This window comes from Hypomesus transpacificus, chromosome 8 (genome assembly GCF_021917145.1).
Source record: "Hypomesus transpacificus isolate Combined female chromosome 8, fHypTra1, whole genome shotgun sequence".
NCBI classification, from domain to species: Eukaryota; Metazoa; Chordata; class Actinopteri; order Osmeriformes; family Osmeridae; genus Hypomesus; species Hypomesus transpacificus.
In genome coordinates this window covers 3,676,579-3,704,239 of record NC_061067.1, presented here as the reverse complement: position 1 = coordinate 3,704,239, position 27,661 = coordinate 3,676,579, and the positions used below count along the sequence as shown (strand labels likewise).

Sequence of the window (27,661 nt, the reverse complement as noted above, 5' to 3'; positions counted from 1 at the left end):
GAATCAGACAAGGCTGACAACATTTATTTTGTGAATTTTATTAGCAAATAAGAATTCTCTGTGACATTAAATTCAAACATTACATTTTGCTGGTGTCCAATATGGGGAAGTCAGAATATTACAAAAATACAGAATCACTGTCTTAATCACTTTTAAAAAAAGACTTGATTTTCACAAACTAAAACATTCATGGTAGTTAAAACAACATTGTTTCATATTTCATATCGAAGGTCAGATATCTAATGTTGGGATTCAAGTTCTGTGATCTGAGGTATTGTGAAAACAACCAGAGTTCATGTTTAGATGTACAGTAACTGGGTCACATTGCAGCAAGGTTGTGGTTTCCATGATAACAGTGCTCGTATGGTGATGTCATGTTGATATTATGGTATGGTTGTCAGGCAGCACTAGCAGGACAGGAGTGTGGGGTGACTCCCATCAGAGAGAAGGCGGTACTGAGGTCCAGCTCGTCGGTCACATGACCCTTGATGAGATGAACGTTCCGCATGCATCCTCGGAATGAGCTTCTGGTGGTCAGACAGTTCTGCTTTACACCAACTGAGGAGGGGGGGGGGGGGCAGGGGCAGGAGGGGGAGAGGCAGGAGGAGGACAGAGAGAGACAGTAGAATGAATGTGACTGTGATGAATTGCAGAACGTGACCAAAAGTGTGTGGGGGGGGGGGGTGTGTGGGGGGGGGTGCGTACCAGGGAAGCCCCCCAAGTAAACGGGGTCGTTGGTCTCGGCGGAGGTGGACTGAGGGTGGGGGTTCTGGGTCAGGGTCGTGACCCCATCCAGGGTCAGGCTCAGGCTGTTCTTGGTCTTCCTGGCCAGCAGGGTGTGCCAGAGACCGTCACACAGCCGGAAGCCACGCCCAGACGCCACCGACACGCGACCTGCTCCGTTGTTCACGTGGAACACCACCTGAGGGGGGAGGGGGGGAGGAGGGCATGAAGACATAAACATAAGAACAAGCCACTGTTATTTCAACATTGTTTCTGTTAAGACGCTGTTCACAGAGCGACGTGAGGGATCCCCCGCCCCCTGCCTCCTCCTAGAAGGACCCGCCCACCTGTCCGTTGGTGATCTCCAGGCCGATGGCGTCCACCTTGGCACTGCTCACCCCCAGCAGCACGCCCTCTGGTGCCCAGGTACGGAACTGCAGCGACACCGACACGTCTGAGCCCACCTTGTAACCGTCACGCACTGCGGACAGAGGAGACTAGGTGAGACACACACACACTCTGCTCACCTTCCTGAGTGTATCTAATGTAGAGGAGGACACAGGAGGAGCTGGAGGGGGAGGTGGAGGAGGGGGAGTTCGAGAAGGGACTCACTGAGGGCGGCGTGGCCCGACCCATTGAAGAAGGAGCCCATCTGGGCGTGTGTGAAGCAGGGGGCGGAGCCATGGTGGGCCAGGGGATTCTGGGTATTGAGCTTCACACCGTTCAGCATCACTGACTGAATACAGCCCGCCAGACTGTGGGTCACCTGGGAACAGAGAGAACAACAGCTCTATAAGCATTAGCTGTGTAAAAGAATGTGCGTGGGGATGCGAGTGTTTGAGCGTGTGTGTGGGTGTGTAGGTATGAGTGTGGTTGTGTGGGTGTAGGCGTGAGTGTGGTTGTGTGTGTGACCTACGTTTCCTATCTTCTTGGCGGTGTAGGTGTGTGGGAGCCCTCCCAGGTACAGCTGGTTCTGTACATCCAGAGTGTTCCCTCTGATCTGGACCGGTGCTGAAGACTGCCCGTCCACACTCAGCACCGCAGTCTTCTTGTTAAAGTCCGTCTTCACCTACACACACACACACACACACACACAGGTTAACCATCGTTCTCATTATAGATGAGGGCTGCGTCTGCCCGTCACATCCCAGCATGCCTTGGGGCTACCCACCGTGTGCCAGTGTCCGTCGTTGACGAGCAAGGGGAGGGAGGCGGAGGCGGGGCCCTTGCCCAGGTCGCAGGTGAAGACAAGGTGCCCCCCCTGCAGCTGCAGAGTGGCGTAGTCCATCTGATTAGCATGAGCCATGTAGTAGAGCAGACCACTCTGGACAGAGGTACGCATTGAGAGCTTCAGAGAGAAACTAGAGGAGAGAGGAGAGGAGGTCACTTGACCGGGCTTTGACAAACGTACTGTGGACCAGCTATTGCGTGTTTGTTACTGTCTGTGTGTGTGTGTGTGTGTAACATGATCTCTGTTGAATCTCAGAAGTGCACAACCTTCTAATGAAAAATAGATTCAAACAGTTAAGAAGCACTCTGGCCCATACAGGAAATAATGCAACCCCATGGGATAGCTCTCAGTACTGAATGTTCGCCATGGTTACCTCTTCCTGACATGGTTGGGATGGATGCTCACAACCATGTGACTGTGTCTGGAGACACCAAAGTGGTGGGCGTCGCCCATCACGCCAGGCTCCTCCTCCGACGCGCACTACAGTGAGAAGACAACCCATCATCAGACAGAGCGTGTGAGTGTGTCAGCGTATATGTGAGTGTGTGTCTGCGTGACAGTGTGTGAGAGTGTGTGTCCTACCGTGAGGGGCCCTGGTGTGAGAGTGCTGAGCCCTGTGGGGGGTGCGGGCGGGGGGAGGGCGGGGGCGGGGGTGGGTTCTGGCTCTGGGTCGTCGGGTATGAGGATCCTGCCTGCCCTCTCCTCCAGCAGACAGCTGTCCAGGTCCACCCCCTGGTACCGGACCGCCCTGGATAGGTCCACTAGCCTGGGGGACAGAGCACACACAGTCAGAACCTCACACATACACACACTGAAACACACAGGTTGACCACACGAGACGCGAGTAGACCAGAAAGGCCAGGAGACTGCATGAGCTCCTTACACGGCGTTGAGGGCGAGGTTCCTGAGGCAGCCGTGGAAGGAGGCAGTGGTTCTGAGGGCGGCGTCGCCCTCTGCTGGAGGGAGGCCTCCCAGGAACACAGCCGTCAGAGACAGAACGGCCCGCTCAGACGACTGAGAAAGACGCATCGACTCCTGATGATCCTCATCCACCCGCACGGTCAGAGTCCTGAAAGACACGCACACCACTCAAGATAGGACAAGCCTGCATGCCTGTCTGTTATTCGGACCCCCCAGACAGGTCTCCCAAAGGGGAAAGTCTCAATGGCGACACTCACTTCCGGTTCCTGTGAAGGATGAGAGAGTGTTCTAGCCCGTCGGAGAACGTTCCGGTCCGGGGTTTGACCACCGTCTTGTGGACGCTGCCCCCCTCCACGATGCACACCTGCACCTCCAACTTCCCCGACACCAGCTGCACTGCTAGGAAGGGCTACAGTACACACACACACACATGGATCTACGTCAAATTTACATTTACATTTTGTCATCTAGCAGACGCTCTTATCCAGAGCGACTTACAGTAAGTACAGGGACATTCCCCCCGAGGCAAGTAGGGTGAAGTGCCTTGCCCAAGGACACAACATCATTTTTCTCCTCCGGGAATTGAACCGGCAACCTTCTGATTAGTAGCCCGATTCCCTAACCGCTCAGCCATCTGACCCCCAAATCTATAAAGTATATCAGTGTGTCAGATCTAGGCTGGTGTATATCTACCTGGCGTGTCTGTCTGCGCTGGCGTGTGGCCGCCCGGCTGAAGCCGGCCAGGAGAACCCCAGTGTCGTTCCTGGTGGAGAAGGACAGAAACAGCTCCCCCTGCTGGCCGAGGGCGACAGGACCCAGCTCCACAAAGCCCTCTCTCAACACCGACACACTACGGATAGGCTGGAACACACGCACACAAACATTTGAACTAAATGTTTTTTGTTTTTTTCTTGAGTTGATTTTGTGCTACGTAAAGAGCCACGTAAAGAGAGATGTGTTAGTAGGTGAAACCTAAACCAAACAAATGCGCAGGGTTAGATGGAGAGAGATAGAAGACGGATGGATAGAGAAGAAGGGATGGCGTCTTTAGATGGATGGGCAGAGAGGAAGGAAGCAGGTGCAGAGAGGGAGAAGGTGCTCCCAGGTACCTCCAGCACACAGCCCTTCCTCACGCCGTACGCGTCTCGGAGCAGGTCGAAGTTGGAGCGGGCGATCTCCATGTTCTTAATACAGCCCACATATGAGCGGGCCACCACCTGCCTCCTGGGGAAGGACATCATCAGAGACGGTTCCACACGCATTATGAAGATTGAGCCCGGATTGAGCCAATAGCACCTGTCGTCGCAGTCCTCTGCGTACCTGATTGGTCGAGACATGGGCAGGCCCCCGATGTAGATTGGGTCACGGTCGGAACGGTTGAGGTCGGAGGCGGAGCCTGGAGACTCACCCTCCAGGATCTCCTTCTCTGACGAGTTGTCAGCAGCCATGACTGACAGGTAACCTAGGAGACGTGGTGGGAGAGGAGGGGTTAATGTGACATCCCAGACAGGTAACCCAGGAGATGTGAAGGGAGGACAGGGGTTCACCTTTGCGCTTGTTCCTCTGCAGGGTGATCTTGTACCAGACTCCAGTGTTGTAGGCTCTCGTAGAGGTCAGAGGCAGAGGACCTGACCCTAGTTCAAAGGTCAGACGTACCCTGCCCTCCACAAGCTCGATGGACAGGAAGTCCCTCTGGAACACAGGAACACACACGTCACTCACTGTGCATCACTGTGTTTGTGTGTGTGTGAATGTGTGTGTGTGTCTGTGTGTGTGTGTGTGTGTACGCACAGTGCCGTTGGAGGCCAGGTAGAGCAGCAGGCCGTTGGGAGAGAGGGTTTTGAAGAGGAGGACGATGAAGGTGGCGGTGGGGCGAAGAGGCTTCTCCAGCACTGAGTACCCACTGCCGTCAAAGTGGAACGATGTCTCCTCTGACTGGGGGCTGGAGGATGGAGGAGGGAGGAGGGGAGAGGAGGGAGGAGAGGGGAGAGCAAAAGAGGAGAGAAGGATGATGTTAGAGAGGGAGGGTTTGGGAGGAGAGAGACGAATAGGGTGTACGTGTGTGTGTGTGTGTACCTCATGAAGCAGCCCTTGCAGGCTCCCTCTCTCTCAGCATAGTTCCACAGGCCGATGTTCCTCTCGTTGAGGACAGCGTCGCCTAGGCAACCCTGGAAGAACCTCTGCTTCAGCTCTGGAGGAGTCTACAGTAGAGAGAGGAGGAGCTGGGTCAGAGGGGGAGGGGCTATGTTGGGGTGGGAGGAGTTAGACTGTAGGAGGAGCTAGGCCAGAGTAAGTTAGTTCCCCACCATGATCCTCTCCCCCAGCCCTCCTACGTAGATGAGGGTGGAGTTGTTGACGTCCATGACAGTAGCGTCTCCCGGTGACGAGCCCTTCACTACCCGTAACGGCTCAGACTCCAGCCTGTGCACTGTCAGGCTGCCATGACGACCAAACCTAGGATGGACCATAGTGACAGAGCACACACCTGTCAGAACCATGACGTATATTTGATCTACTATGCTCTACTCCTGCACTCTACTGTATCATACCGTGTGACGTTGATCCGATGCCAGCTGTTGTCGTTGATGGTGATGTCAGGGTGTTCCAGGCGGGCGTGGCCTGAGCCCGTGTTCCACAGCAATGCCACCTTCCCAGCATGCATCTCTAAAGCCAGGTAATCCACCTGACACACACAGGAAACACAGAAGAAAAAGTTAAGTTTGTGTAAGAGTGGGTTTGTGTGTGTGTGTGTGTTTGTGTTTGTGTGTGTGTGTGTGTGTGATTCTCACAGTGGCAGGGGAGCCCATGTAGAAGAGCAGGCTGTCAGGCTGTGTGGTCTTCAGCGTGAGGGTCAGACTGTTGTAGTTGCTGGAGGAGACCTCTGGTCTGTACGCTCTCACACAGTCCCTGTCGGCCTGCACGGCCACCTTGATCTGAGGAACACACACACCAGGGGGTTAGAGACTAGGAGACTGCGTGTGTGTGCGTGTGTGTGCGCGTGCGTGCGCGCGTGTGTACTCACAGAAGCCGCCTGCTTGCGAGCCTGGTTGATCATCTCTCTGATGTCCGACAGGTTGCGCCCCAGGTTTTCTCCCAGCATCCTTAGCGGCTTGAGTCGCTCCATGAGCCGCTCTGTCCGAGACTCCGCCTCCTGGATCTTCTGCTCGGCAGCGCTCGCTGGAGACGCACGGCAGAGATGACGTCAGGAACCACAACAACAACTCGCCTCTCACTCCCCTCAGAGCGAACACTGCCTCAGGCACACAGACTCATCCGAGCGTTTGCCTTGACATGTGGGCACACACACCCCTCCTCCCCCCTGTGTGGTCGCTCCAGACCCACCTGTGCTGTGTGAGTCAGACACCAGAGTGTTGGTGGCTGTGACGGAGGTGTTAGCCTGGGCCACGGCCGCCCCAGACTCCTCCAGCCTCTCCCTCAGCAGCTCCAGCCTCTCCAGCGCCCTCTGCAGGCTGGCCCCGGCCACCACGACCTGCTGCTTGGCCTCCTGCACCACCTCGCTGGTCCCGTTGACCAGGCTGACGAGCAGGGCGGAGTGGCCAGGGAGGAGCCGAGAGGCGTTACGAACGCTCTCTTTCACCACGGCCAGTCTGGATGAGGCGGCGGTTATGTTGACCACAAGACCTGAAAGAGAGAAATACACAACTACCAACTTCACCTTGGTGTTTCCAGTTTAGGTGTGTCTGTCTGTCTGTCTGACTGACCCTCAGCAGTGTGTGTGTGTGTGTGTGTGTGTCAGACTCACCTTCAGCAGTGTGGTTCAGAGCCAGACTTTCCTTCAGGACGGCGGTGCTGCGCTGAACTGTCTCCGCCCCCTGCTCAGTCAGTAATGGCTCTGATTGGATCGTCTAAAACACAGACAGAACGGCAAGTGTTTAATGGACGAGTTGTTTTGATCAAACGGGGGTGCATGGACCTGGAAAGAAGCTGATGTATCTCTGTATGCTAAAGGAAGCCATGAAGTAGATCTATAAGGTGACGGTGTGGAGTTGGTGGAGTGGTGATGGTACCATGTTGAGGGCGTGGTCACTGGCAGCATGAGCGCTCAGGGCCTGGTCCCGCGCTGCCTGGACGTCTGTTCTGATGTTGCTGTTCGCCTGGGCGGCACTGGTGGCATTCAGGGAGGAGTTACGCACCTCCGCCAGCAGCCTGGACACACACACACACACACACCACGTCAGCTTCAGAAACCCACACACGTACACACACTAAAGACACTGGCTCAAGACACACACACACATCCTCATACACGACCTGTGCAGCCCAGCAGCCTGCTTGCTGAGGTCTTGGGCGTGGTCTTCTGCCCGGTAGACCAGCTCCAGAGCATCTCTGCTCCTCAGGTCCATCACCAGGCTGTCCACATGCTTCCTCAGCAAGGGCCGGCACTGCTCCACCTGCTCCCTCGACACCTCCAGCTGCTGCCGGAACACAAAACAAACACGCCCTGTCAGAACACTCACTGTAGTCAGCTGGTTTGAGGTGTGTTTTATTTCTATTAAGTCAATTTGTGTTGGGCTCAAAATATTCCTATTTGAAAAGCTTGGGAGGTTTGTACATGCATCGCACACACAAGGGGTATATGTCACGTATGACTCCTGTGTGTCTTTGTGTGTCGTGTGTGTGCAGTCTTACATAGGTGATGTTGGTGGTGTCCTGGACCAGGTCCACAGCCTCGGCCAGGGTCTCCTGCATCTGCTCCAGCTGCTGCTCTAACATCTGGTTCTGTCTGCTCACGTTCTGCTGGAGGTCCTTCACGCACACACACACACATGGACACACGCACAAACACACACACATATACATAGTGTAATTAATTACGAGTCATTCAGTTAGATATGAGAGATATTATTGTTCTTCTTCTTATTGTACTAAGTGATGCGTAGAGTGTGTATCCTGACCTGGTGGAGGGCCTGCAGGGTGGGTATGCGCTCTAGAAGAGTGTGTGTGAGGTTGATCTGCTGGCTGGCGCTGGTGAGCAGAGCGCTGGCGCCCTCTAGCTGCTCTGAGTGGAGGGACAGGGAGGAGGCCACGGCCTGGCTCCGGTTCTTCAGCGCCCCCTGCTGGTCCTGGAGGTCCCGCTGCACCACCTGGAGCAGAGCCTCAGCATCCCTGCTTGGCAGAACTCATCAGATTTATTGACTGGTGACTGGTACGAGCACAAGAGGTTTGAAAGAGATGTGGTCTGAGCCTGACCTTTGTTCCTTAGCAACAAGGGTGCTGCTGGGAGTGAGGTCCACCTTCCTGATGCTTTCCAACATGGCCGCCGCCTCTCCCAGAAGACGCCTGCGATTGGCCTCGTCAAGCTCCACCTCCCCTGTTCTATTCAAATGCCCCGCCTCCTTTGCCAGGGCTGGACCAATCAGGATTAGAACAGTGTTCAGCGGTTGGCAGCATAAACACACGATGATGATGTTTTTATTCTTGTTATCGTTGTTGACCTACCCTGAATGCTGGTGTGACTGTTGTCGATGTTCTCCAGGAGTAGTGTACCCTGGGTAAGGCGACTGAAGATGAACCGGTCCACTTCCTCGACATCACCTGACAGACGAGTGGCCTGGCCAATCAGAAGATGGGGGTTTGAGACCAGCCGCCAATCAAACAGAGGCTGGATCACAGAGCCCTCCTCTGGGGTACCAGTCCTCTAACATACAGACATGCAGTGTGTCTGCTGTGAGCAGCAGGCTAACTTGTTGTCGTCATGTTATTGAGGGAGGCCTACCTGCTTTAGGAGGGTGTTTATGGTCCTGCTGAGGTCTTCAAGCTGGGCCTCAGCTTGGTCCAGATGATAGTCTGGACTCTTCTCCCCGGACAGCAGAGACTGGTGGAGAGAGGAGGAGTTTGAGAGTGTGGCTCAGCACATTGGTGTGAGTTCAGGTCTGGCGTGGAAGAACGTGGTGTGTGTGTGTGTTGTCTCACCAGGACGTCTCTGGTGTCGTTCTCAAGGGAGACCAGGACCCTGTAGGGGGCCAGGATGACCCCGGTCAGGTTGACAGACAGGAAGGAGCGCTCCACTTCCTCCAGGTCGTCCAGCAGCACACCCGTACACTGATCAGCACATGCTGGGAAAACAGGCAGGTTAGGACCTCCAGATTGCTGTGTTGATTATGAGTGTGTGTGTGTGTGTGGAGATCAGGGTACACTCACAGACACACGCGTCTCCTTCCAGGACGTGTCTCTCCTGACACTGATCACACAGATGACCTCTGACCCCTGGCCTGCACTCACACTGGCCAGTCAGGGCGTCGCACGCGTCGTGGAGCGACCCCGACTCGCTGCACTGACAGGCCTGACAACGCCCGCCCGCCAGCGAGGGGTTACCATAGTAACCCATCGCACACCTGTGTGGGGGGAGAGAGAGCTCTGGTCAGTCGGAGACTGTGTGTGTGAGGGTTTGACAGAGTGTGTGTTGTGTTTGGAGTGTGTGTAGAGAAGGGTGTGCTGGGTAGAGTGTGTCACCTCTCGCAGTAGCGTCCCTCATAGCCAGGCTGACAGGCGTCACAACGGAAGTCTCCAAGCAGGCCCTCCAGAGCACATGTTGGACTGAAACTACACACATACAGACACACCCACATAAATCATGATAGCATATCACTTCCTCTATCACTGCTATCCTATATGAAGGTTTCAAATCTGTTCGACTAAGAGAGCAGAATTAACAGAGGTGGAGGTGTACCTGTTCTCCTTCAGGGGGCAGGCACAAAGGGAGCAGTCACTGACTGAACCCCTCACCTGGCCATAGTACCCTGGGGCGCACACATCACAATGCCCCCCGGCAGTGTGGTGCTGGCAGCCCTGAGAGACGAAACAAACAAACCCACCATATAACACTAACTAAAACAGATGATGAACGTGTGTGTATGACAGCTTACGGCTGAGTGTATGCTTGGGTAAGTGTGTGAGCATCCCTGTGTGTGCATGTGTGTGTGTGTGTGTGTGTATGTGTGTGTGTGTGTGTGTGTGTTACCAGGCATTCCCCAGTGTCTGTGTGGCAGGCCAGGCTGTGGTTGCTACAGCGACAGGGCACACAGTGCTGCATGAGGGGCCTCCTGGATCCTCTCAGATCCAGCTCTGACACGGGCTGGCGGTAGTACCCTGGAGCACACTCCTATTGGACATCACAACACAGGGGGAGGGGCTATCACTGAGCGATACAGTATAGGATACAGTGTGTGTGTGTGTGTGCGAGTGTGTGTGTGGATGTGTGTGTGTACCTGGCAGGACAGTCCAGCGTAGCCAGCAGGACATTCACAGCTCTCTATCAGACTGGCCACATCCCCTTCTTCAGAACTGTCCTCCACATCCAATGCCGTTTCCATGGTGATGTTGGCAATCCTACAGAAACACACAGGTAGGTCACGTGTGCATGCCTGTGTGTGTATGCGTGGGTGTGTGTGTGTGTGTATGCGTGGGTGCGTGTGTGTATGCGTGGGTGTGTGTTCTGACCTGCTCTGCTGCATCCCTGTTCCGTAGGAAGCCTTGATGATAACGTACTCTACTTTGCTGAGCACAGACAGGAAGTCAACATGACTCACAGCCTTCTCTGAGACCGAGTTGAAATACTTCCACTGGTGCTGTAGGACACAAACACACACACATGCATTCACTCAACAGACTGCCACTGTCACTAACACAGGACCTGAGAATTCCGTTTTAACTAGCACTTGTTGTGACATCAAAAACTAGAGACTTAATTTGATCTTAAACAACTGTGATGACCAAGGGTGTTTTTGAAATGACATGCAGTGCTGCTATAAGTACCTCAGTGAGGGGGACATCTTGGCGCATTCTGACCCCGTTGTCGGGGGCGACCAGATCAGTGTAGATGACCAACTTCCTCAGGTGTCCTCCCCTTATTAGAACCTGTGGCTCATGATTGGCTAGTCCTTTCCCATCCTCGGCGTAGAACGCCACAGAGTACGACAGCCTCCCGCCATACGACAGTAGCTGGAGAGCAGGACAGGGATCAACTATGAGTGTGTGTGTGTGTGTGTGTGTGTGAATGAGTGACTGTGTGTGTGAGTGTGTACCTTGTTTCCTTGGTATTGTGAGGGAAGCCTCCAGTAGTAAGGTCCAGTCAGCGTGTGTGTGTGTATCTCCCTGGTGTCCAGCAGCATGTCTTCCCCCTGCTGGTAGACTCCCTCCACTGCACCCTGCAGCTGAGACTGACTAACCAGCCTCAACAGCTCTGGATCCTCCCCCAGGGTAATCTAAACACACACACACACATTTCACATAAATACCATAGTTTGATTCTTAAGTTTCTTTCTATCTCTCTCTCTCCCTCTTTCTCTCTTTACTCTCCCCATCTTTCGCTCCACCCTCTCTCTCCTTCTCCGTCCCTGAACCTGGCACGGCGGGCAGGAGGCAGCAGCTTGGTGGCCCAGACAGATGGTCCTCCATTTGAGAGGACGAGGCAGCATCTGTTTAGGCGTCGCCCCCTCCGCCATCCTCATGGCGACCAATTAAGAGCAAACTAACGAGCTCCACTCAGCCTCCCTCAGTGTTCTAACGAGGACACGGAGGGTGAAGGTGGGAGTGTGTACGTACCGGCGTCCTGACCATCCCTCCCAGCTCCTCGCAGACGGGGGAGACCCCGGAGCAGTAGCAGGGGCTGCACCCCGCAGGGTTGTCCCCTGACAAACCAAATGTACCCGAAACACATTCATCACAACCTGCTCCGCCCACGTTGACCTGCAGGACACAGAGGGGAGGGGAAGGGGGTTTGAATACAACTGCTCTTTCTCCACCACTTTCTGTCTCTTCCACACACACACACACACACACACACACACACACACACACACACCTTGCAGAGGCAGGCCCCGGTCTCCTGACAGTCACACACTCCCAGCTCAGCATCACAGAACTCCTCCTGGGTGCCGTTCACATTGCAGTTACACGCCTTGCATTGTGGGTAGTCCCGGTGGCCCTTGGCACAGCGGTCACACTTCCTGCCAGAGAACTCCGCCCTGCACAGGCAGTGACCGCCGGTGACGTCACACTGGAGGGAGGAGCTACCAGTCTCGCTGCAGTCACATGACTAGACAGGAAGCAGAAAGGTGGACATCGTTGAGACAACAGGCCCAGACTGACGAGACAGAGAAAAGGTGTGTGTCCTTATCGACAGAGAGAGAGTGACAGATGACAGAAAGTGTCCCAGGGTGGTACCTTGCATCCTGAGACGGGGTCGTGACCCCAGTAGCCCTCCTCACACCTCTCACACTTCTCCCCCTCAGTGTGGGGGGGGCAGATACACTCCCCCGTGTCCCGGTGACAGCTGCCATGGGTGTGGGTACAGTCACACTCTGAGGGAGAGGGACAGAGGGGGACAATCATGTTTTCATTACTTTGGTTCAGTGTAAAAAACACCATTGATTGGGGTGACTGGTTGCGTGATCTTACTGGTGCAGCCGTTGTCTTGGTAGTTGTAGTAACCGTGGTGACAGTGCTCACACTTGTCCCCGGCCACGCCCCCGATGCACTGGCAGCGTCCCTCCTCATCACATGACTGGGAGAGAGAGGCTGATTGGCTGCAGTTACAGGCCACACAGCCTTGCCCACTCAGCAGGCCATGGAAACCATCCTAGCAACAGAAACCAAGACAACAGTGTTACTCCAGGTTCCCTCCTCCTCCTCCTTTCTCCCTGGTGTTTCCACCTTGGCTCCGCCTCCTACCTGACAGTGATCACACTTGTTCCTGTCTACGTTGGCCCGACAGCTGCACCGCCCCGTCTCCTGATCACACATCCCAGAATACGAGCCGTTTCCATGGCAGCCACAGGCTGGAAGAGATGGGAAAGAGACAAGAGGTCATCAAACACACACACACACTCGCCAAGATGGGTGACGCTGATCGGAGGTCACTAACTACAGTCTGCAGAGGTCAGGGGTCACATGCAGAAGATCTGGTCAGATCTTGACAGATGTCATGTCATCTATTACCATGGCATCACTCACACAAGGTCGTTTTTTACCCAAACCAGTATTTTGTCAAGTTTGAGTATTAGTCTTGAGGGTAGGCAACCCTCAACCGTGTAGACCAGACACAGATTTATCGCCTCAACATTCTCTGTTTGAAATCTTCCAAGGCCACAACAACTCTTACGTTGGCAGTTCTTGGCAGTGATGGCATCTCCATAGTAACCGCCCTGGCAGCTCTCACACTGGCGCCCGCTGGTGTGTCCAACGCACTTCAGACACGCCCCCGTGACACTGTCACAATGGCCAGCCTCCCGCCGGTCCACGTTGCCGTTACAGTCGCACACCTCACACACTTGGCCAGGAACCGTGGGGTCGCCGTGGTAACCGTTGGCACACCTGAGGGCAGGGAAGGGGAGTTCAGAGGTCAGGGTAAGAGCAGGAAGTACAGACAGGAAGGGGAGGCAGCTGGGTCAGGATCGATTAGTATTCTCACCTTTCGCAGTTGGTTCCTGTGTATCCTAGCTGACACTGGTCACATGACGCCTTCCCAGGCTCCTCCAGCACACAGGTGGGACTGAAACTGTCATAGGACACAGACACACCGTGAGGACATCACTCAGACCTGGGATCAGCTGGCTAACCAACACAGCTTCCCGAATCACTGCAGTCATTCTCTGTCAGAGGGACAGCTTATGTTCCTAATGAACAAAACTACAAAAAAGCTTGTGGCAGCAGCCGTACTTGTTGGAGTCGACAGTGAGCGGGCAGGCACATCTCTGGCAGTCCTCGGGGGTACCCTCTGTGGCATCGCCATAGTAACCAGCCTGGCATTGGTCGCAGTGGGGCCCTGTGGTATTGTGGGTACAGTCCTGGAGAAAATTTAAGGAGACAGAGTCAAAGTGAGCAAACACACACATGCCGTTACACTGCAGGGCACTCTCCATGGCAACGATAAAGGTCTAGAACATTTCCAGGAATGTGGTAGGAAGATCCTGTTCCACAAACAGACGTTTTGTATGTTTGGCCCCTGACTCGGTCTGTAAGCAGAAGCTTCCTCTTCAGTAGCAGTCATACCATAACCATATAGGAACATGTAGAGAGGACCATGTAGAACATAGACCTCAACTTTCTATGACCTCTGACCTCTCCTGTCATAACATGGAGCAGAGGATACACACTACATACACAGGCTGTCTGGTCTCCTCTCCCACCCTGCTCCTGGATAGCTACCCTCGATTAGGTTTCCTCTCCAACCCTGCTCCTAGATAGCTACCCTCCAGTAGGTTTCCTCTCCAACCCTGCTCCTAGATAGCTACCCTCCAGTAGGTTTCCTCTCCAACCCTGCTCCTAGATAGCTACACTCCAGTAGGTCTCCTCTCCAACCCTGCTCCTGGATAGCTACACTCCAGTAGGTCTAATCTCCAACCCTGCTCCTGACAGGTTCACAGACAAACAGCTTCCCCTCCAACCCATATACCACAAAGCCTGGACTTCTTTTCCTAGGGCTCAGTGTAGGGACGCTCACCAGGCAGGTGCCGCTGATGTCACAGTGGGAGGCGTGTTCGTTGCACTCACACGGGAGGCAGTTCCCTCCAAACAGGATTCCATCCACGCGGTAGAACCCTGGGATGCAGTCCTGCAGGGAGAAAAACACACACACACACACACACACACACAGGAAAAACACAGCTCTGTTAACACTTCGCTGCAACAAGCCGTGTTTCAAAGGCAGATTCTGTGCTAGAGCTAAAACACTCTCTCCTCAGTCATGTGACCTGGGTGCTTACCTCACAGGAAGTGCCTGCGTAGCCCCAGGGACATTCACACTGCTCTACGGGCCGGGCCAGAACCGGGTTTGCAGCGTTGGGGTCCGCCATGTCCAGAGACACAGAACTGAGCCTGGAGGAGACAGAAAGGGAAAGGGGCAGGGTTGGGAGAAGAGAGGACACTATTGTAGCTTATGAAGACCCATCCTGAAGGAGAGGAGAATACAGCAGCCTATAGAGACCCATCCTGGAGGAGAGGAGACTACAGCAGCCTATAGAGACTCACCCTGGAGGAGACTACAGCCCTGTGTCTTACCGTATGGCACCCTGTGCTGAGGCGTTGAGATGGGCTCGGATCCGGAACCCGGCCAGGTCGGCCAGAACCGTCATCACCTCGTCCCTCTGGATCTGCCTCCCCGACACCAGGTCCACAAACCCCTCCGGAACCATCTCCACGGCAACGCGCTGCTCGCGTAGGGGCGTGAGGAAGACCTGTTGGGGTGGGGTTTGGCGCAGCCTCCTCCCATTCCCCTGGGACACACACAACCAGGTAGACACACACACAACCAGGTAGACACACACACACACAACCAGGTATACACACACACACGCACACACACACACACACACGGGTTAGAATCAGCAGGCTGCCTGGCTGGAACAGAGAGGTGGAGTTCCTGCTGGTGACCTCTGAGGTTAGGGTCAGGGCATACCTCTATGATCAGGTCAAAGTGCGATGGCAGAGTCTTGTCCTCGTTCTCAATGGAGATGTCGTAAGCGACGCTGTAGTTCAAATAGCCTCCGTAAGACGCCAGCTGGAGAGCGTATGGGGGGGGGACGTGGGGAGAATGAGGGCCATGTCAGAGATGATTGGTTAATATAATTGGTTATTATAATTGGATACTGTAGCAGCTCTGATCTCCAGAGGCTAACAAGGAGATGATGCTTGTTAATACAGAGATTAATACACTCTATATTAATTACTGACACCCTGGGAGAGAGATAAGAGACAGTGGAAACAGGGGAGAAGAGGAGGAGAGAGTCAGAGAGACAGAAAGAGAGCGAGATAGAGGACAGAGAGAGGGAAAGACAAGGAAAAAGAGGGGTTTAGAGAAAGAGACAAGAAAAGAGAGGTAAGCAAGAGGAAATGCGAAGAGGAGAGATAGAAGAACCGAGAGAGGTGGAGAGAGAGAGGAGGAGAGAGGGACCTACTCTGTTCCCCAGGAAGGAGTCTGGCGCTGCCCAGGTGGAGGTGTAGGGGTTGGCAGGACCAGACGTGGTGTTGCCGGGGACGATGAGGTTGTTGTCGTCGGCGATGGGGGTAGTGTAGACTGAGGAAGTGTGAGCTGAAGGGAGGAGCCAACCGTTGGATACCACCACCTGAAAACCCAGCAGAGTTTGTGTATGTATTTATATGTAGTGTATGTGTGTGTGCTGTATTTCTGTGAGAGTGTGTGTGTGTGTGTGTGTGTGCTGTATTTCTGTGAGTGTGTATGTGCGCTGTATTTCTGTGAGTGTGTGTGTGTGTGTGCTGTATTTCTGTGAGTGTGTGTGTGTGTGTTACCTGAGAGGTAGACCAGGGGGAGCTCTCACAGACTCCAGACACACCAAAGCAGAAGCACTCAGTGCAGCCCTCAGGGTTGCTGCCCTGCAGGTTGAAGAAGCCCTGCTTACACAGGTCACAATGGGCCCCCATCACGTTCTCCTGGAACACACACACACACACACACAACACAGTCAAGAAGGGAACACAGAGCTCATACTGTGTGTGTGTGTGTGTCAGGCTTTCCAGAATATAAACATACTGTACACAAATGCCTACATGCATATACATACACAGATATCCCTTTTGTAGTTTGTACGCACACACACATGCACATCCCTACACACCCAGACAGAGAGTCAGGTGGTACCTTGCAGATGCAGGGGCTGCAGGGGTCGATGTTGAGGCTGCCGTCCAGGCTGCAGTCACAGCGAGAGCACAGGGGGAAATCTCTGTATCCAAACGCACAGCGGTCACATCGCCGGCCGGCAAAGCCCTCCTTACACACACACTGTCCCACCGGCAGACCTGCACACACACACACACACACACATGAGCTCAACACGTCTAGTTTAAATATGAGACAGATAGAGAAAGAAACAAAGGGAGAGTGATAAGAGATGTGTGTGTGTTGGCAGGTTGACCTTGGTCTGGCTTGGCGTGCTCCCCGTCTCTGATACAGACTGCAGACTGGGAGCCTTGCATGTCACAGTCACACTGCTCACAGGGCTCCTCGTCGTAGGGAGACACCTACACACACACACACACACACACACACAGGGAGATACACATTCCACAGCTGTAGAACTCATACTGTCTGCTGACACACCTGTACAGAGACCCTTACAATGGCCTGTCTGGGCTGTGTAAGTAACTAGGGCCACACACACACGTTTTATTGGACTAATAATGTGAGACAGTGAGGAGTGGAGGACAAAAGCTGTGTGGGGTCTGGGCGGGGGGGGGGGGGGGGAAGAGAGGCAGGGAGGGGTAGAGAGAGGAGGAAGGGAGGGAGAAAGAAGAGGAGGAAGGAAGGGGGGAGGGAGGGAGAGTGGGGTATAGAGAGGAGGAAGGAAGGGGGGGAAGGAGGGTGGGAGGAAGGAGGATGAAGGGGGAGGTGTTTTACCGAGAGAGGTCGGTAGAACCTGTCAGCACAGGTCTCACAGTTGACACCTGTGGTGTTCTGGGTGCAGGAGATGCACACGCCCCCCCCTTGCAGACGACCCTGCATGTTGATGCTCCAACCGCGCTCAGCCACCGTCTGGTTATAGTAGCAGTCCTCTGCCTTGCCGTGGCAGTTACACTCTGGGGGAGGGAGGGGGTGGAGAGGGGTTAGAAACTGAACAAGCCTTAGGAATGATATCATGTCCAGGGTCCCTTGCGGGGAGGAGGGCTGTGTATGTGTGTGTGTGTGTGGGGGGGGGGGGGGGGGGGGAGGGGGTATGCGGGGCGACTCACTTTCACACGTGGTCCCAAAAGAGCGGGTTCCAGGTTGCCACGGTTCCTGGTGGTATCCAGGGCAACACTCGTTGCAGCTCTCGCCACAAGTGTTATGCTCACACTCACACTGTAACTTCTGATTGGACGAGACACAGAGAGGGGAGGAGTTACACATGATGTTGAATGAGTATGTATGTGAGTGTGTTAATGTGACAGCCCCTTGAATGAGCTGGCACTCTCTGGCAGTACCCACAACTAACAACCTGGTCATGCCGATAGAACCTTCAAAAACAGTTCAACAACAACTAAATCACTTAACAAGAGTGAACTAGAGGTGACCCCATGAACAGTGTGCGTTGGTGTCTGTTTTTGTGTGTGTGTCTGTCTGTGTGTGTGTGTGCGTGTGTGTTTGACACCCCCAGCTCCTTCCCACAGACATTGATTTAGTGTTCCACTCTGAGTGGGGAACAAAAGATGATTGACAGCTCCTGTGTGTTTTTGGGCAGGCGGGGCGGGGGGCAGCCCTGGTTACCTTGGTGACGGGGTCCAGGGGGCAGCTCTGGGCGTGGCCGTAGCAGATGCACATCCCTCCCACAGAGATGTCCTTGATAGAGTAGTAGTACTGGAGACACACAAGTACAGCCCAAACACACACGTTAGTACACATTCTGCGGAAAATATCTTGCAGTTTAGACAACTATGATCAGATCCTGTCCCTGGCTGTGGTCAGATCCTGTCCCTGGCTGTGGTCAGATCCTGTCCCTGGCTGTGCCCGTGTGCGTACCCGGCGTGTGACGATGGGGTCCAGCTCCTTGGGGTCCCGGTGACTGAGGGTCATGAGGTCGGCATTGAGCGTGCGTATCCTCTGGAGGCGGAGCCTGATGTAGCGGGCGGAGGTGAAGTCCAGCAGCTTAGGAGTGAGGTCATCAGCACTGGGGCGGCCGTTGATCAGGGAGGTGTGGATCTGGGAGAGGAGGAGAGAGCAGGAGGTGGAGGTAAGGAGAGCAGGAGGTGGAGGAGGAGGTGGAGGTGGAGGAGGAGGTGGAGGAGGCGGAGGAGGAGAGCAGCAACAGAGTAGAAAATAACAGAAAGAGGAGGCAAGGAAATTAAGAGTAGAGAAGAGTCATTTATGAAAATTAAAAGACCGGTTATAATATAATATGTGTAATTTACATTTATATTTAGTAATTTAGCAGACACTCTTATCCAGAGCGACTTACAGTAAGTACAGGGACATTCCCCCGATGCAAGTAAGGTGAAGTGCCTTGCCCAAGGACACAATGTCATTTGCTGAGCCGGGAATCAAACCAGCAACCTTCTGATTACTAGCCCCAATTCCCTAACCGCTCAGCCACCTGACTCCCCTGTACATGTAATATTACATGTCCATAATGATGACCTCAGCAGAACCCCACTGCCCACTGTCTCCATGGTGACCTACCTCTCCATGCTCCAGGGGTACCAGGCGGGAGTAGTAGGACGTACAGATGACCTCATCGTCTCTCTTGTAGGTGGGCGGGCCCAGGCGTGGCGTGATGTTGTAGTGAGTCAGACACTCTGTGTCGCTGATGGCGTAGTACTGCCAGGGTGTGAACTCCACGCCGTCTAGAGAACGTTCCAGAATCCAGTTACCAGAACGGGGTGAGTTAGCTGCCTTGATGATCACATAGGCTACCTGGAAGATCTGGAGACACACACACACACACATAGAAGCTGAAATACACACCCATACACACACATCAACACAGCACACACTGTATTTTGACTGCCCAGAGTAGAGACAGTGTGTGTAGGAGCAAGGCTAGCTGATAGAGAAGAGAGATCGTTGTGTTACTGTGGAGCTACAAGGTCTCATTATAATCAGGTTTAGCTCACTCTGACCCCCAAAAACACACACACCAACACACACACACACACCAACACACTAACACACACACACACGTGGCTCTGTTAATGTATGACCGTACTAACTGTCACATGACATATAGTCAAAAAGTGTACAAGGCCTTTCTGGACTGTGACCCCCCCCCCACACACACACACACGGACACACACACACACACTCACACAGACACACACTCACATACTGACACACACTCACACACTGACACACACTCACACACTGACACACACTCTCTTCTCTCTCCAGGGGTGGGAGGCCTAGCCTAGCTGAGCCAGCTACTTTGTAAATCCTGTTTCTACAAACACACCAAACAAACCCCCTTTCATCCAGCGCTGCCACCCCCCCCCCCCCCCCATCTCCCTCTAACCCTTCAGCCACCAGTACTCTCCCTCCCTCACCCTATCCCGACCAAATAACCAATCGAGTCCTTGCTTTGCCCCCCTCCCCCTGGAGGACTGCTGCTTAACATTCACACAGTAGATCACCAGGGATCACCCCTCTCAGACCCGCTTCCCAACACTCACAGACAGAGGGGACCTCAGGAATGTACATTATGATTGATCTTGTTGAAAATTATTACAAGGATGTTTCCTGCAATCTTAAAACTGTGTGTGTGTGTGTGTGTGTTTGAGAGAGAAAGAGAGGGAGAAATTAAGAAAAAAGAGTGAGAACTATTTGGATGCTTGTTTACCTGCAGCCTAGCTACAGCAGAGAGGACACACACTGTTATCATCACAGAGACAAATATCTATCCTCTCTTCTCTGTTTCCTCCATGTCTCCCCAGGACAGTTGATGAGTGAGGTTGAGGGTAGACAGAGAAGTCAGATTAAAGCTAACAGAGATATCAGAGAGAGCAGAGTGGTTTTCCAGCTCCTAGCCCCCAGCCACTGGTTCACTTTCATCCAGTTATGGTGTAATTAGAGGTGATTCAGTTGCTTGGGGACAGGAAACAACTACTCTGATGTAGGTCCTTGTGTACGTATATCAAGCGCTGAAGGACGGAAAGGAGAAGAGAGAGAGTAGAGAGACACAAATATATCAGAGAACTCTAGAGGGTACAATTTCTGAGGAAATTGGAAGGTGTGCTTGACATAGCCTAGTAAACCTTTTGTATAAACTTATATCAAATGTTGAAACATTTGGAGACATACATTTCTCATCTGATATGTCTGTATATTAAAGTATGCATACTTACTATTGAAGATGGCACAGATTAAAAATAATACAGCATAGAGATACCAGAGAAAGGGACCAAGAGAGACTAGAAAAAGAAAGAGAGAGACCAGAGACCCCCAGAGAGACCCTTTAACCAATATCTCAGAGACAGTCCTACCCCCCCACTTCCACAGTGTCTTCATCCCATTACCAGGAACTTACTAACCAAACAGGAGAGACACCATTTGGCTCTCCATCCTGGGCCCCCCAGGAAGCAAAGCTCTCTCTCCCTCTCTCTCTCACACACACAAATACACACCACAAACACACAAACACTTACACAGACACACCACAAACACACACACACACACTTACACACACCACAAACACACACAAACACTTACACATAGCGTCTGCTGTCCAAACAGTCCTAGTCTACTCAGCTGTGTTGGCTGACACTGTCCTTCACGGAGATCTCCAGCACCTCCACCCCCTCTCTCTTACACACACTCACGCTACCTCTATCTGTCTCTCTGTCTTTGCTCTGTTCCCCTTTCTCTCGTTCCTGTTGTCTCCCATCCAATGTTTTCCTGCCCCCCACCCACCCCCCCCTGTGGGGACCTCATCCTCCTCCCTCTTCAACCTCTCCTTCCCCTGCCCCCCTGCCCTCTTAGTCCCCATTCTATTCATTGTGTTGTCCTCCCCCCTCTCCTTCCTCCACAAGACAAAAGGCCTGACTCATCTGCTGCCTGCAGCAAAACGACGGACCATGCCACACCACGGCAACCTAGATTCAACTGGTTCAGTGGTCAGGCAACAGGCGAGACACCAAGTGTGTATGTGTGCTTATGCGTGTGTGGTTTAGCTGTCTCAGGCCTGTTTGGGACAGTCGTCCCACGTGTGTGTGTGTGTGTGTGAGTGTGTGACAGAAAGAGACTCCTACCTGTCTCAGGTCCAGAGTGATCGTAACCCAGTGGAACTGTCGTCCGTTCTTTATGCTGGGGCTCTGCCACCATCTGTTGGTTCCATCGATGGCATTGGTGATTGGATGCTGCTCTGTGATGGAGAGGATAGACATGGTTAGCGACGTGTGAGTGATGCTTTACAGCTGGAGTATGTTAGCCCTCCAGGCCTGCAGCCATAGACAGGCATGTTGGCGTTAGACAGCTGACTCATCTGTCTGAGAACGCGCACACACACAAACGCACTGCTACTGCTGGGCTGAATTATCTCCAGCTCTCTTGAAGGGAAAAGTTCAAATGACTAGGATGACACTGGGTCCTGTGTGTGTGTTTGTCCTACCTTTGGGGTTGCTGCTGTTGGCATTGCAGACGCGGCATTGTGGGTTGCGTATGGGTCGTCCCGGGACGTGCTCCACCAGCTTGCAGTACATCTCCGGCTCCGGGTCTCCACACGTGGCGTTGGTGCGGATGTCAGCGTTACTGGCCAGGTTGGTCAGGATAGCCGGGAAGAGGCCTGGGGGAGGAGGGGGGGGGGAGGGAGAGGACACCGAAGGTAATATGATATGGTAACTGTCACAGTCCAGAGATCGCTATCTGCCTCTCTCACACACACAACCTAACCTAATTTCTTGTAAATCTCAGGCACAACCTTCTCTCCAAACACACACACACACACTGCCCCCCACATGCTCCGTTATTTACATGCACCATTGCACTGAAATGACCAGGTGTGGGACAATAGACAAAGACTGCTACACAAACATCCACACATATGCACACACACACACACACAACCACACACACAGTCCCAGCCTTTCTTAAGTACTGCTTTGCATTCCTGCTTCTCCTCCCAGACCCCCAGTCTGACTGGCCCTTATTAAAACTGCAAGAGGTTATAACTCCATCCATAATAACAGTCTTCATCCAAGAAAAAAAAAACTGGCCCAAACCCCCCCCCCCCCAAAAAAATAAAAAAAATAATCCATCCTTACTCAAACATCACCAAGACGTAAATGTCTCCTCCTATACCTCAGGGATCTAGTCATTCCCAGGAGAGCAGAGCCTCAGGGTCACTGAATGTTAATCCCAGTCCTGATTTTAAAGCTGTAATATAATCCAATACCTCTGTTTATCTTTAATCCCTCCACTGTTCCCTCACATGCATTCCTGAGGGGCCACAAAAGCCCCACAGCCACACATGCTTAGGTAAGGAGTTTTTGGACTAATGACAAGGAACATTAAAGGCTAAATTAACCTGGTTCAATTCCTGCACTGGATTGTTTCCAGTCCTAGACTTGTTTGACACCACAAGTGTACTGGGTCCTAGGGGTCTGTCTTCATTTGGTGGCCCACAGAATAAGGGTTGTTCTCTGTGCCAAAAATGACGTAGATTAATGATATTTATACAGAAGGTAGTTATCAAGGGCAAAAAAACCCTGAGGATTTAATATATCAAAAAGCTCTCGTCAGTGAAACTAGAACAAGCAGTTTTGACATTTGAAATTATTCAAAGCACAATTATTGTTTTAAATAAACAGTATCATGCTGTCACATATGGAATCATTTATGTACATGTCAGATCTAGCAGAATGTGGAAGCAAGGCAGAAGGCAAAAATAAAAATATTTTTGATAACAGTTTTGTATAAACTAGAAACTTTTGTGTGAAAAGGTTTTGAAAAAACGTTTTGAAAGGTTGTAAAAATATGTTTGCCCAAAAAGGTTTTCAAAGGTTGAAAATACATTTTCGAAAAAAAAGGTTTTCATCATTGAAATGTACTCTACTCTTCTGTACTCTGCTCTGCTTTACTCTGTTTTAGGCTTATCTTTTCTCCTGTCCCCCCTTTCACAAGGTTGAAAAAAAACATTCTAAGAAAATGTTTCTGAAAAACTGGAAACTTTTGGTGTTTTGTTGTTTGTTTGTTTCAAAACAAAAAGTTTTGAAATTTAGAAAAAATATTTCTCCAAAACAGTGTTTAAAAAAAAAAATCACACACAACATAACACCAAAACAAACACACACTTAATTACAAAGCATACTCAGTATTATCTGAAAGTTACACAGACAGGTTAAAGTGCTTATCTTGCCTTGCTGCCTGATATTATGTGTTACTGGAGTCTTAATGATTAACACCTAGAAGCCAGGCCAGGAATGAGGTCTGAGAAAATAGTCTGGGGGGGTTTGGTCACTCAAGGCCAGAACACACAGAGACTAATTCAGTCATATCTATTCAGTGCTAAACAGAGAGCTGGGACAAGGAGTTGAGACCAGGGAGAGGTGCAGAACACCTCAGTGTGTTTGCTGAGCTAAAACATACTAGCTGCTTAATGACTTTCTTTATGGAGACAAATAGAAGTAGCCTTAAACTTCAAAGTTATATTGTGTGTGTGTGTGTGTGTGCATGTGGATGCAAGACAGTGGCAGGCCTAAGGACGTGTCAACAGAGATTATAAATGATCAGATTCTATCAGTTCAGTGGGGATCTTCTCTGAGACATGGTGTGATTGGAGCAAGAGTAACAATACAGGAGATATGAAGCTTTGTTCTAGAACCAGTGCTGGGTTAAGCTTCTCTGTTCTAGAACCGCCCACACCTTCTCTGTTCTAGAACCCCACACACCTTCTCTGTTCTAGAACCCCCCACACCCAACCCCGCCCCAAACCCCCCATCTCATGACTGACTGAAGGCCAGATGGTCCAGATAACGCCTGATCCCATCCCACTGATCTCTGCTGCGGCATCCAGAGATAACATTGACCAGAGCAGTGTGAGGTACAACTCCAAACACTGGGCTGTTTCTCATTAGCAGGAACCCTGCTATGTGATGCCTGTGTGGGGAAGGATACCACCAGTCTGAATGGAGCTGCAGGTCGGGAGACTCACAGGACGTCCAGGATGTCTGGAAGCCCAGCCAGGACGGTTCAGATCCCGTCAGCTCAGAGGCTCATAAGGTGTAGTTTGTAGTCGTGGCTACAAGTTTAAACTAATCCGATTTTTACTGCTCTCCTCCTCCTCCTCTCTCAGACTGACATGGCCTCCAGCCAAACTCATCTCTTCTCTGTCATTATCACAGAACTCCAGGCCACCCTCAAACACACACACTCACACTAGACAGAGTTGATGGTGACACATCGTTCGGGATTGTATGAATAATCTAGCCTGGGTGTCATAACCCGCTGTGGCCCTAGAGTCCCCCAGGTGTTACCATGGACAGCTCTAATGGCCCCGCAAACAGATGGGGGCAGACCTTACTGGTCCTGGAGATGGGCAGAGTGGGCAGCTGTGAAGGGTCTGTCTGGTGTGAAGCCTGGGGGACCACCCTGGAAGTGCTGGAAGAACTGGACCTGCACACACACAGCTAGGCCAGGTTTGCCCAGGGTAAACAGGGCTTGGATAGGCCATGCTGGGCTAGGTTGTGCTAGGCCAAATTCAATATTTTATTTTATATTTTTTAGTAGACTGTACCATAGAAATTGAGAAGTCAAGGAGAAATGCACTCAGTCTGCACCGACACAATCAACATTTCAACCTGTCCCTGATCACCGCTAGATTGTCATGGCTATAGGCCTGTCTGAGCCCGTTGCCGGAGGGCCCTAGCCCGTTAGCATGACTGTGCGGGACCTAGAATCCGGGGGGAGGCGGCGACTTTGTCATTCATCAGCATTACAATGGGTTGGAATTCCTCTCGTGGGAACCTCTTAAGTAAAGACCGTTAGGAATGAAGGCTGCTAAAGTGACAAAACTAATGAAGGATTTACAAAGAAACCGATTTAAAATAACCTGAGTCCACTCACTATGATATTAGGGGTGTAATAAGCAGTTTCTGACTTTATTTCCCATTTTAAAAAACAAAACACTTTTAACTGTTTCTTTTAGCAACAGAAATAAAGTAGGCTATTTGTTCAACAAGCACAAGTATAAACGTTGCCTATCGATGCTTTTCATACATTAAACTGAATAGATAATAAGTCATGAGCGGTAAGAGCCCAGGCTAGCATATTACAGAACTTCACTCAACCACAATATTCAACTTAAACCAAATAATCTGTATAATAATTAAATTAAATAATGCACCATATTTAATGTAGCCTATCATTGTCTTCAACACAGGTGCATTTACTATCTAGCAAACAGCCGTTGGTATAGTTGCGTCCTCGTGGAGAGGGAACAGATAGACAGAAAGTGCAGAGTCGGGAGGAACTGTATTATTTCCAGCTCACCTCTCTTCTGGCACTCCACAGTAGCTGTCCACAGCATCGCGATCACGCAGAGTACCCGCATCTCTCTCAGCGTGGAGATCACGGCTTCTGCTCCGATCCTGCGGTAGGCTATCTAGGCTACTGCAAATATAAATCAATCAACTTTAGCTGAAGTCCTGCCGAAGTCTTTTTATTTTTTTGCAAGTCAACAACCAGTCTGCGTCCAGCACTTTCTCTGTTCTCCCCTCTCCCTTCTCTCATTCATTCAACTCTAACTTTTGTCTCTACCCCTTTTTTTATGCTGTCCCGCTGAAGTCTCCAGCGGACCGCACCATCCCTGGAGACGCGGGGGTGCGTGACCAGACTTGCAGTGATGCGAAAACCGTAATTTAGTCCGGTCAACTCCGTCAAAGTTATTGAACACATTTCAAGAGGTAATATTGTATAGTTTTGTTTAGGTGAACATTAGACTACATCTATATAATTAGTATTTAAAGAATTAGGTTTGTTGGCATTTCCACCAGTTTTAATTTTCAGCTGACCTTAAGTGAAGCGGTGGAGTCTAAACGGCAAAAAAAGTTGGTAACAGTGGGGCAGTAATATCTTAGAACAAGTAGCAATAAGTAGCTAAACAATACTCTAAACAAGGCAGAAATAAAGGACTGACAAAAAGAAAGAAAGAATACATCTGAAGAACTGGGTCCACTGGGGAAGCTGGGCAAAGAGTAGGATGAAGAGGATGAAGAGGAGAATGAGAACAGATGAATGAGAAGAGGAGTTTTCCCCGGTTACAGGTTAACAACAGGACCCAATAAGGACGAGAGAAAGATGGAGAGGGGTCCACTCTTGGGCCATGTTTCTCAAAAGTACGTCCAGATCTAGGACTCCACCTAGTGGTCACAGCACAATAATACAATCTGAGCCTCAGGTTCAAATGGGATGTATCTGTAGCACCACCTGGTGGAAGGTTCAAAATATGAGAAAGAAGAGAGAGATGGAAATACCTACAAACACATCCAGTGTTAAGGTGGGGGAAGGGGTTGATGGAGGTGCTGATGGATGTGCTGATGACAGGAGATGCGTGTGTGTGAGAGGTTTACTGCTGCCTTGCGGACCTGATCTCCACAAGCCACTCGATCCCTGTCTGTACACACACAGACTCCATGAGCCATTCTGCTGCAAACATACCTACAGACATACCAGAGCTCATAGGAACTCTACACTTGTTACTTGCCTCACAAACAAACATTTACACATGCTAAACCTGAATAAGCTACTAACAAGGGCAATCATTTAGATTTGGAGTGCTGTCTGAGTCTGTTTTTATGTGTGTCAGCTGTATATGTGAGTGTTTTTGTTGACATGTTTTGGCTTGTTGGGGTGTTTACATGTTTGTGTTTGTGTGTGTGTCTGTGTGTGTGAGGTGTTGGTATCTCCAGGGACATGAAATCCCTCCAATAACTCCTGGCCCCGCCCCTTCCCCACACCATCCTCTCCTGAATCAGACAATTAGAAGATGGAGTCTCTCTGTCTCTTCCTCTGTGGTTGTCTCTCCTCTCCCTACCTTCTCTCTGTCTCTTCCTTTGTGGTTGTCTCTCCTCTCCCTACCTCCTTTCCCTCCTCTCCTTAGTCTTCAAAAGACTGAAGCGTAGACTTTCCAACTCTGGGGTCTGACATCGGACCAAGAGGACAAGCTAGTGGGCTGAGGGTCTTTGTAAGGCTATTCCAGCCATAGGCAGGGCTACCTCAGCACCTGGGAACCACCTCAACTGCAGGTTTCTAACCGGGTCACCTTGGCTAACTGAAGACTGTGCAGCAGGTGCTGAGTGGCTAGAAGGAGATGTGGAGACAAATATCAGAGCGGGGGGGGGGGGGGGGGG

General features: G+C 51.7%; 1 protein-coding gene across 1 annotated transcript; it reads right to left on the bottom strand.

The window, feature by feature from the left end:
• Nucleotides 1-94: 94 nt before the first annotated feature.
• On the bottom strand, nt 95-27,661 carry lama1 (laminin, alpha 1). Its single transcript, XM_047024267.1, has 63 exons — nt 27,390-27,661; nt 25,803-26,925; nt 21,925-22,098; nt 21,566-21,678; nt 19,005-19,247; nt 18,348-18,527; nt 18,096-18,185; nt 17,582-17,699; nt 17,250-17,428; nt 16,768-16,873; nt 16,494-16,651; nt 16,145-16,285; nt 15,793-15,960; nt 15,294-15,395; nt 14,897-15,111; nt 14,602-14,713; nt 14,340-14,450; nt 13,556-13,683; nt 13,308-13,394; nt 12,999-13,210; nt 12,569-12,675; nt 12,296-12,476; nt 12,062-12,198; nt 11,700-11,933; nt 11,441-11,584; nt 10,921-11,100; nt 10,652-10,837; nt 10,337-10,464; nt 10,105-10,225; nt 9,858-9,998; nt 9,567-9,685; nt 9,350-9,439; nt 9,038-9,231; nt 8,810-8,952; nt 8,613-8,711; nt 8,336-8,447; nt 8,087-8,243; nt 7,792-8,002; nt 7,526-7,642; nt 7,148-7,311; nt 6,904-7,042; nt 6,639-6,741; nt 6,218-6,517; nt 5,898-6,052; nt 5,665-5,808; nt 5,425-5,558; nt 5,182-5,329; nt 4,952-5,076; nt 4,667-4,817; nt 4,423-4,567; nt 4,196-4,337; nt 3,985-4,099; nt 3,569-3,736; nt 3,133-3,284; nt 2,838-3,023; nt 2,537-2,720; nt 2,328-2,434; nt 1,895-2,084; nt 1,640-1,792; nt 1,336-1,489; nt 1,071-1,204; nt 706-922; nt 95-558 (listed from the first exon to the last, which is right to left on the bottom strand). The coding sequence occupies exons 2-63, from the start codon at nt 25,861-25,863 to the stop codon at nt 398-400; spliced, it is 9,270 nt and encodes a 3,089-aa protein (XP_046880223.1). The 5' UTR covers nt 25,864-26,925; nt 27,390-27,661; the 3' UTR covers nt 95-397.

Excerpts from the sequence above, each read along its gene's own strand:
- lama1 (XM_047024267.1), bottom strand. The coding sequence starts at position 25,863 with ATGCGGGTACTCTGCGTGATCGCGATGCTGTGGACAGCTACTGTGGAG. Across the intron at positions 16,286-16,493 it reads GCAGCCCCTGCATCTGCAAG|GAGAACGTGATGGGGGCCCA; the intron begins GTACCACCTGAC and ends TGTGTGTTCCAG. Across the intron at positions 9,686-9,857 it reads CAGACACTGGGGAATGCCTG|GGCTGCCAGCACCACACTGC; the intron begins GTAACACACACA and ends TTCGTCTCTCAG.